This window comes from Sprattus sprattus (genome assembly GCF_963457725.1).
Source record: "Sprattus sprattus genome assembly, chromosome: 13".
Taxonomy (NCBI): Eukaryota; Metazoa; Chordata; class Actinopteri; order Clupeiformes; family Clupeidae; genus Sprattus; species Sprattus sprattus.
In genome coordinates, this window is record NC_137911.1 from 22,823,162 (window position 1) to 22,833,588 (window position 10,427).

Genomic DNA, 10,427 nt, shown 5'->3' on the forward strand with positions numbered 1-10,427 from the left:
ATCTTTACAGGTAGTTTCGGTTACTACATCTTCAGACTGTAGGTTGCTATGGCAACAATGCCCTCTGACTGCAGGTCGCTAAAGTTACTATCCTCTGAAAACAGGCTGTTATGGTTACTCCATGGACCGACTTTGAGTGTGTGTGTGGTTGTTGTGTTCTTTGTTGTGGGAGTTGTTATGGCTCGCGTGTGTGTCTGCAGGCAGTAGGCAGATGGTGAGGCTCACCTTGGTGCAGGCCTCCGTGTCAGGGTTACACTGCAGGATGTCTCGTACCATGGTGGCATTGCCCTTCTCCACAGCCCAATACAGAGCAGTCTTGCTATCCTAAAAACACACCACAGCGGTGCATACAAACACATCAGAGGACCATTAATAAGATTGATTCAAATGAAGATGAGCAAAGTCAAGCTTGGCTCTGTATCCTCATTAGGCATTAAAAGTGTAACGAATCACTTCAAATGGTATCAAAAGAACTGATGGCTTAGCAGACAAAGCAATGAATTGATATATAACAATTTGCACCGTGCCTTTACACAGATTGATTAAAAAGGTACAAGATTGAGGTTTAAAGACAGATCTATCAGGGTCATATGACACGTGACAATGGGGGAGGACTGTGTGCATCCCAGTGCTAGAGCCATGAGCTCTGGTAGAGCAGACCTTACGCTGCACAGACGCTTCCCCCAAGTATCAGGCTTTCATACAGGTCTCAGAACAGTTACAGAATGGTGCTATACCTGCCCTCTGACGTCAATGTCAGCGTATTTGTTCAGCAGGGCTCGCACAATGTCCACTTGGCCTCCTCTGACTGCTGCGATCAGCACAGTGTCCCCACTCTGGCAAAAAATAGAAGTCGGTAAACATTACTTATTCAGTGTGTGAGACATTGTGGAGTCATGAGGTGTGTGTTGAATGTGGAATCTGTGTGAGGAATGGCATCCAACATCTGGAGCAGCTGCAAGATGTTGCACCTATTCAGTGTGTGAGGGAATGCACGTGTGTGTATGTATGTGTGTGTGTGTGTGTGTGTGTGTGTGTCTGTACCTGCATCTTTCACCTTGCCTACTGTGGTGATAAATGGCTCAAAATCCAGCAAGATCCTAAATGATCTAAGTGTGTGAACATATCTAACCATACACAAAGTGTGTGTGTGTGTGCACATCTAATCCCACTCGTCTAACCCGGTCTGGTATGTTGACGTAGGTCCCCATGTCCAGCAGGTCCTGCACGATCTCCGTGTGGCCCTCGATGGCGGCGATCATGAGGGCGGTGTTTCCGTCCTTCTCCGTCATGTTGACATTGGGGTTCCTCTTCAGCAGCTCCTTCACCACATTAGTGTAGCCTCCCTTCACCGCCACGATCAGGGCCGTCATGGAGTTCTACGGGGGGGACACACACACAGCTTAGGGACCTCACTGCACAAGGGAAAAGACAACTTTCCCAAAGTTGGTGACACAGGTGCTTAAAGTGTCTGACAGAGGTGGCATTTCTGCCTGCTTAACATTACAGCGTCCCCAGCTTTGTATAACAGAGCAATGCTCATTAGAAAGATTGGGAATATTCAGTGAAATAGTAATTGAAAATAATATCAAGTATTACACCAATATGATAATGTAGTTTTACCATATGCGATTGTTCCAAAGGTGATTGAATAAAGAGGAAAGACAGAGAGAGCACATACCGCCCCCTCCTGGTCCGCATCGGCACCATTCTCCAGCAGGTGCGTCACGCACTCATAGTGGCCCTTCCTGGCGGCCCAAATCAGAGGGGTGGTACCATACTGACAACAAGATGTTCAAATATTCAGTTCATTACATGCATTACACAAACGGTAACACAACCGATACTAAGATCACGGAGAACATTAGAATTAAAAAGACAATGCCAATCAACACATCACTGTGGTAGTTTGAAAGCTATGTTTGTGGTCCAGAGGGGAGGGGGCTGGTCACCTTGTCAGAGCAGTTGACTTTGGCCCCGTGTTCCAGGAGGAGATGGACGATCTCAGCATGGCCTCTCCCCGCTGCCCAGATGATGGGGTACACGCTGTACTGCTCGGATGGGAGAGGACGAACCACACAGATGCACAGACAGACTCAAAGGCATACTCTTACACTTTGCATTTATTTAGGTTCATTTAAAAGGTTCATGGTTTAAGATATAGACATTTTCTACACACTCGCACAAAACTAAACAACTACAGGGGTTATTCACAGGCGAAAACTGCAGGAGATCTGACAGTAAAAGAACCTATTGGAAGGGCTGGGAGGGGGGGGGTTAAGTAGAATATCTTCGGCTTTATCTAAATAGGCCAGCTGAAGACAAAGCCGAATTATACAAAATAGTTACATAGTTAAAAATGTATGAAATGACAACCGCTCCATTCGTAATGTCTGTACTCTTCAATTTTAAACTAAGAAATGAGGAAAATGGCTGCTGTGAGTCATGGTTGTGTGGTCATATGTACCTGACCGGTGATGTTGGCGTTGGCCCCTTTCTCCAGTAGCAGGGTTGCTATCTCTGTCCGACCCTTATAGGCAGCCCACATGAGAGCAGTCCAGCCTCCCTAATCACACACACACACACACACACACACACACACACACACGCACACGCGCACACGCACACGCACACGCACACGCACACGCACACGCACACGCACACACAGGTAAATTGCATGCATAAAATACAAATGAACATTTGTACGCACACACACAGAAGCACAAGTAAGCATCTGTATCGATGTCATGATTCTCGGTAGCTCCAGTGACACTGGATCATCCTCAAGCCCTTCCCTGACTCATGGGTGCCAAAACGCATGAATGCTCAAATTGCAGACGACCCACAGCTCCCTGTAAGCCAGTTATTTTTACCACAGCGCGACACAGGCACCAGAGACCAGAGACCACACCTAACCCCCAAAAGAGACTAGGCAACAGTTACTATAATGGAAATGCTCTGACTAAGCTCTGACTCAGTCACTCAGATGCATTTTACATCTTTTGTCATTTTGTGAGCACTCTTCTTTAAAATATGAGTTCAAACTTTGAGTATATTTTGCAAAATAAAACTGATTTATTTATTTTTTATTTTCAATCTGTGTCTATCCGGTGCATGAGTGGAATACGGTCATACTACACTGCCTATCTATGATCAACACACTTCATTTGTGAGCAGGAATCCTATTTGGAAGAGTTCAGTACGGTAAATGCTGGATTAATGCGATGCACACAGGCAGCCAGCAGTCAACTCAATTAGGTCGGAAGTGGAGAAATCATATTGTGGGAAATCGAATCCCCCTGCCTATCCGTTTCATGGCTAATGGATGAATAATCTAAAATCTATCAAACCAATACTGGCATCAAACAGGAAAGCACATTTCTTCTCTGACTATTTGGTTACAACACAACAACAACAACAACAACAACAGTGAAATAAGTTACACAATTCAAAGAAAACTAACTTGTGTGTAATTCAAAACGTCATGCGTTAATAATAGCACCTCCGTTTAAGTGTTCAAGTATTCTAGTAAACAAGTACTTAGGACATACTGTGTATACTGTGGCAGTTAGAATATTTTTAGAACATCCCTGTCAGCGCTCACCATGTCTCGGTTCTCCAGGTTGGCATTGTTGGCCAGCAGTTCCTTCACCACGTCTATGTGCCCCTCCTTAGTAGCCGATATCAGAGCAGTCCAGCAATCCTGTTCGTGAACACCATACAGTAAAGACAGAAAAAGTTACCAACACCGCCACAACAGGGCTACCAACATTACAACGACAATGCTACCCTGAGGCTTCCCTGCTCCAGTGTCAGATGGTGAGGTCAGGCTGCACCTACCAGCTGGTCATACCAAGTGCTCATGGATGCTGAGGCGAGATGCAATTTTTTTATCCAATTACCGAGAGAGGAGAAACAGCGCTGAAGTCGGATAGTGAAGAGATAAAGTCACAGAGAGAGGCAGTCAGGTTATCTGACTGCTCGCCTCAGAGTGTTCTGGCTACAGGGTTGTAATTGTGTGTGTTTGACGTGGCTACTGCAGGTTGACACCCGGTTGTTTACCTAGGGAGCACGGACTGCCTGCCAATTAAAGATGACGAGGCCTGACCACAATGAGATCACACGACAAAAATCTCACAATCAGTTCAACTCAAGGGATACTCATAGTCTTCTCTTCTCCAGGACAAAAAGAAAATCATCTCTCATTGCTCAAATCTTATGCAAAACTATCTTTGCTTTGTCTCTGGGACAAAGGTCCGTTCATGTAGTCTTTCAACATGTAAGCGTCAGCTTTTGTGACAGCAACTTTGTAGCTACTGCGGATCATAAATGTCCTAATCTGAACTGCTGCCAGTGTAGTTTCATACCACCAGAATGGATTCTACACCAAAGAGCTACTAGAAAGTAAAAGAAGGCCAAGTCATGAATCAGGTGTTACATGAATTGAATAATGGTTTGGTGTTAAGATACATTGAAAGTTGGGGGGCACTGTGGCGCAACCAGTAGCCCTGACCACATATGGGCTTGATACCCATGGAGGACACAGGTTCGATTCCGGCCTGATGTCATTTCTCCTGCCCACTCCCCACCTCTTCTCCCTCTCATTTCCTGTCCCGCTCTTTACTACAACTATCGATTAAAGGCCAAAAGGCCCAAAAATAAATCAAAAATAAAGTTACCATACCACATCATCCAGGTTAACATTGGCACCCCTCCTTATGAGCTCCTGTACGATCTCCAGGCTGCCCTGCTCTGCTGCCACCATCAGGGGAGTCTGGCCATTCTGGAACAAGCAAAAGGATAATTAATCAGGTCAATTCAGTACGTTACTGTATCGCTGCATCAGCCTACTGAGGTTAACAAGATTTAGTTTTTTGTTACAGAACTGTATTTTCATGAAAAGCTTCTTAATTGGGATGAAAAACTCACAAGGGGGTATTTTAGACGATACATTTCGGTTTAAATGTTGAAAAAACATGCAATTAAAACAGCCCCTTGTTATGCCACATGGAGGTCCCCCGTGTCATTCAGCTGATCATACCCATCCCCGACGTCCAACCCCAGTTTACGTACATCACTTCTGCTGTCCACTTCCCTGAACTTCTCCAGGTGTGCTCTGATGGCAGGTAGGTTTTCCTCCTCCACATAGCCAAACAGACTCTGAATGGCCAGAGTCGTGGTTTTGAGGGACGTGGTGGTATCCATGGCGACCACTTCTTCAGATTAACCCCTGTAAAAAAACACATAAGAGAAAGTGGAGCAGGCCACTGAGTAACAAAGGCGGGAACCGAAAGGACATGAACTTTCTTCATTCATTTGTTACAACTGTCCCTCTCAGGTCAACCTTATGGCTCGCTCATCCATCACAAAGCCAGACGAATCTGATTATGTAGCCGACCTACTTGAGTTATCTGGGACAGAGTGTGAGACACGAGAGTGGAGCGGTCCTGAGCTCTCTGTTGTCTTGGCCCACAAAATTAATGCATACAAAGCAATAATGCAGAATTATTGCTTTCCTGGCAAAGGCCAATTACAGCGGGATTCATTTTGAGACTCCGCTCGCAATGTAGCCAATTATTACGCAAACTTTCCCCCTAGTAAATGTTCAGTTACGAGCCTAAGAGAAGTACAGCTTCCAAGCAATTTGTTGCTGCACTTATAAGTCTGTTGTTTCTCTGAGACTCTCAGAGCAGTAAACCTCTTAGAGCTTTTTAGCAAAGGCCATGTTCAGCCCACATAATGACTGAGGAAAGTGTGTGTGTGTGTGTGTGTGTGTGTGTGTGTGTGTGTGTATACATGTGTGTGTGTGTGTACGTGTGTGCATGTTTGTATGTGTGTGTATGTGTGTGTGCATGAATGTATATGTCTGTGTTTGTGTGTGTGTGTATGTAGGCTGCACTTCTGGCTCATCAGGCTTTTAGTGACGCAGAAGGCAGCGCATTATCAAGGAACAGCAAACATTGAAAAACCACAGAATCAATTTCATTCTCAAACTCAAGAAAATGTGGCAGATCGTTAATATCTGCTGGTATAAAGTCCCTTTGGGGGCTACTGGTAAAATAAAACGTTGCAGTTCCTTTGAACAGATTGAATGTATAGTTTATGCTATTCTGAAAATTAAACTTCAGAGGGACTTCACAAATAGGATAGCTATTTTCACATTTAAATCTATTCAGAAGGGAAATAATCCAGCCTACTCTGAGCTGACTGAAGCAGTGAGTAAAACCAGTCTGATTTTACTGTGCACCTCCTCGTCGTCATTTGATGTCTGCCTTTTGTCTGTTAAGGAACCTAAATGTGTCACTGGTGATGAGCAATTCTCATGCGCTGGTTAGAAACTTCCTTTAAACAAGGCTGTCAAAGCTTCTCCTTTACCTGAAGTTTTTAAAGCAAGTGACTTTCTGTGGATGTTGTGCCTCCAGTGTAGGCGAAAATGTTAGACTATGTTTCTTCATTCTGAATCCAAAGCAGTAGAAGCTGCTGAATTTCAGCTAAAGTAGGAACACACAGCATTTTGGGAAGAAAAAAGGAGAACTCGTCCCGGGACTGAAAGACTCTCTGCTGTAGCAATAAAGAACAGTAGCCTGTCATAAAGCGACAGTCCTATCTTTCAAGATTAGCACTTGTGTTTTCTCCTTCTGTGATTATCTTCCTGTCAAGAAACATGTGACCCAAAGCCACTGCCATTTGGTCACCCACCTTCATCTGTTACAATGTCATCACTTGCAGTGGTGGCATTAAACACTGAACCGTGAAGGAGACAGAAAAGCCCTCCTCTAAAATCTGCTAAATTTCACTATTAGGCAAGTAGATATTGCTGATAAGGCAAACTCTAGCTAGACATCTCAACCTTATCTGTTCGGCAGCAAGAAACACTAAGAGTGCTTCTGTCCACTTTGATTAACAATTAACTTACCCCTTCAAGTATGATAAATAACAACAAGTCTTTCTATCAAAACTCTACAGTGTCAACAGGATGAAAGAGAAGCCTCCTTTGTTTACAGCTCAGGCTTTCTGCTGACACACCCTTTAGCAACACAGCTGCTCTCCTGGGGGAGACAATGCGTGGAGAGGCCAATCAATGTGCAGTCAGCTCCCTGAGCTCCACACTGATTGAATGGGGCCCCAACCTTCATCCCCCTCTACACAGTCACCCCCTTACGACACACACACATACACACAAAACAAAGAAAGACAGGAGATAATCCACATGTTGCCTGCACAGACTGACTGGATTGCAGTGACACTTCAACCTCAAACATGAGTGTAGCCAAAGACAGCCTCTTACCTCCAGTTCCAAGTTGTGCTGTGCTCTCTGAGCTGTTCAGTGTCTTGCTCTTTGTGTGCTGTCACTCTATCTGAGTACAAAACGGCACCCCTCCTCTCAGCATCACTGAGTGCTATGAATGATGTATGAGATGGGAGCAAAACGCCCAGTCCCGTACCACACCCACACAATGTCAATGACCCACTGGGCACTGGAGCTGGATTAGCATATACATGGTCCACTAATACATCTACCTCTGGCATATTTTTGGTTGAGCTGCAACACTGCATATTTCCCCTTTTTTTGTCACCTTCAGGAGCAGGAAATCTGAAAGGCTTAAATGTGAATAGGGTCTGATTAATTGAGCTATGGCAAGATAAGTGATAATCGCTATCCATATCCTATGATGTCCTTAAAGGCCGGAGTAACATACAATTTCGGCCCTTACATAATTACTTGGAAAACACATGACTGGACACGCTACATTAGACAGACACCGTTTTTTTGGGAAGAGATGCAGCCCGCACTGATTTAGCAACATCTCAAAATATACACGGCTGGTTAGGCCTGTCATGCGGGCGTAAAGCTGCTGAGAAGACATTTCCATTGACAATATTTGCTTGGCACACCATCCCTTTCCTTTACAACAGAGAAGTCAAGAGGCCGATTTTGAACAAAACAATGGTAAAAACTTTTAACCCACGCACACTAGCTAGGCTGCTGTCACTTAAGACGTGAGTTACATTTTAAAAATAGAATACACCTGAGACGCTGACAGTTGAAACGTTGCATCAACGTTTACTTCCAAAGTCCATGCAATACTTTTTTTTAATTCCCATGAACCAAGCCGTGTCTGTACTGCCCGTCTGAACAACTCCTAGTCGAACAATAGCCTCCCTATCTGCGCGAGCAACATGACATCTTATCGTATGTCATTAACAGTTTAGATAATCAGCATGTGTTTTTAGGCATCATTGTAGTTAGCTGGCAATAGCCTAGAAACGACTTCTTAAGAGCAAGACTTCTCAGTCAGGACAAAGTGATTTGAAAAATATGAATATTTCGCCAACTCCAGAAACTTCAACACAACAACTCGGTCAAACTTGGCAGCTAAGTTACTTCAAGTCGATACAAAGTAAGTTAGCCCAACAGGTACTTTGCGAAAGGCTGCAGAGCTCGTGACAATCATATACAAAGGAATAAATCAATGTCACGTTACCTATTTCAAGAAGAAATGTCAAGGGTGCACCAAAACTCAATCCATAGGAGAGAAATTGCTTTCTTCTGATTATTATTCTTATTCGTTTCTTGTTGTGGCTATCATGCGATACTTAAGGAGCCAGCCATTTTGTTCGAGAGGGCTGGCCCAAATAAATTTCGACTACACCCGTCTCCGCCTACTGTAAGAGAGTAGGTGTGGCAAAAGCACAGTACAGTATACTGTTAAGTTCGACATCACTGACTGTAGTTGACGTTCGAGACCAAATACTTCCCAATTAACAATTAGCGTCTGTCATATGTCACACTTTGATACATCAGTTTTTGACAGTTTGTCTTCAGAGGTGAGAAACTACTTACGGCCATATAGCCAACTGCACACCCCAAACGACCTAAATCATTAATCGCGATGTAGGTCTATGTGGGGATAAAAACACATATCAGTAACTGTCAATGTGAAAAAATGAGTATTTTAATCAGCTGGTTTAACTGCCAAGAAACACATCAACAAACACTGTCCAGAATACAAATGACACGTTTAGACAAAAGGTACAAATGTCCCTACACAGCCACACAAATGTTACAAATAAAGCATTGTTACCATAAAGTATAAAATAGTTAATGAATCACAGTGTTGACAAAAGTGACAATTATCTGAGAACACACAATCACCACGATACATTTTGTAAGTAAAATGACTGGTAGGAACTGTCACTCAATTAAAAAAATCCACCTCCCCAAAAAAGTGAATTCAGGGAAGCCAAATTTGGGCACCTATTTGTTAAATGGTTCTAGTCAAGGTAGTCTGTTTGTGAACACGCATTTACTGCTCAGATAGTCTCCCCCCTTTAAGAACGGTTACTGAAGCACTTGGGTTTTACCAATATACACTGACCTTTTAACCTGTTTTTTTTTTTATCCAGCACTGAAATAATCCATCACAAAAACTGTTCAACCATCATAGGCTCTCTCTATCCTTTCAGCTTGCATCAGGAACTAAGGCCCAGTTTAGTCTCTGGGGTATTGATGCGGTTTGGCCTAGACTTGAGATGTAGAAGGACCATTGACTATTGGGACAGAGTCAACCAGGAGGGAACGAGTGACAAATATGTGTGGCCGTCTTTGAGCACCCAGACAAAATAAATCCCAGTGCAGTTGTTCACCTGAATCAGCAGTCCTGTGACATAGAGCCAAAAGATTAATACAGATTAACAACATGGCAAACAGTAGAGTCTGATATTGGGGTAGTACGAAATAACAGTGATACAAATTCAGTTTTCAGTTTAGGAAAAAAAAAAAACACAGAATTGAGTGGGGTGGGGTGTGGTTCCCCAATTCAAATACATCAGCATTAACATCTTCATGTATTTTATTTTATATTTCCTTAGGGTTGACAGTTGAGGGTTGTTTTTCCACACAAAAACACACATGGTATGTTCCTGAACAGGAGTTGACAGCACTGTCACACACAGACACACACAGACAGGCACACATACACACACACACACGTAAGGACAATAACTCCTTCCTTACACATGACTGAGACGGAGGAACAAACGGCCATAGTTTAGAGGCCAGATTAGCGGAGGACTAGGACGTACGTCTGTGCCCTCACTCCTCTCATCATAAGAAACCCTGTCATGACACCCAGTGTTGAATTTGACAGTCTGGGGTGATTGTAAAAGTGGCCTGCGACACGGCTAATGACCTCACATATGGCCGGACCAGTTGTCCCCCCTTCCTCAGTCAGTTTCCCTTTGGGCTTGAGTTGTGTTCCTTTACATTGCTCTGGCAGTTAGTCTGTTTAGCACTGGTTCTTAATCATAGCAAAAGTGCACAAAAAGAATAAAGGAACAGAAACAATGGGGGAGAGCGAACTCTCCATTTTTCCCCTTTTTTTCTCAGTTTTCACACAAAGCATCTAAAAATAATGATCTCTTTA

The 10,427-nt window shown here is 43.7% G+C and overlaps 1 protein-coding gene across 6 annotated transcripts in view; it reads right to left on the bottom strand.

The window, feature by feature from the left end:
- kidins220a (kinase D-interacting substrate 220a) overlaps nucleotides 1-8,636 on the bottom strand; it is a 49,789-nt gene extending 41,153 nt beyond the window's left edge. For 4 of the 6 annotated variants that reach the window (XM_080850433.1, XM_080850432.1, XM_080850429.1 and 1 more), the window contains exons 1-10: nucleotides 8,487-8,636; nucleotides 5,074-5,230; nucleotides 4,685-4,783; nucleotides 3,605-3,703; nucleotides 2,468-2,566; nucleotides 1,953-2,051; nucleotides 1,682-1,780; nucleotides 1,182-1,379; nucleotides 738-836; nucleotides 226-324 (exon numbers count right to left, since the gene is read on the bottom strand). In XM_080850433.1, the coding sequence (XP_080706559.1) occupies nucleotides 226-324; nucleotides 738-836; nucleotides 1,182-1,379; nucleotides 1,682-1,780; nucleotides 1,953-2,051; nucleotides 2,468-2,566; nucleotides 3,605-3,703; nucleotides 4,685-4,783; nucleotides 5,074-5,205 (1,023 nt within the window). In that variant the 5' untranslated portion in view covers nucleotides 5,206-5,230; nucleotides 8,487-8,636. Of the gene's footprint in view, nucleotides 1-225; nucleotides 325-737; nucleotides 837-1,181; nucleotides 1,380-1,681; nucleotides 1,781-1,952; nucleotides 2,052-2,467; nucleotides 2,567-3,604; nucleotides 3,704-4,684; nucleotides 4,784-5,073; nucleotides 5,231-7,288; nucleotides 7,401-8,486 lie in introns of all 6 variants that reach the window. The other 2 variants (XM_080850431.1, XM_080850430.1) reach the window with 2 other exon arrangements.
- Between the last annotated feature and the right edge of the window lie 1,791 nt (nucleotides 8,637-10,427).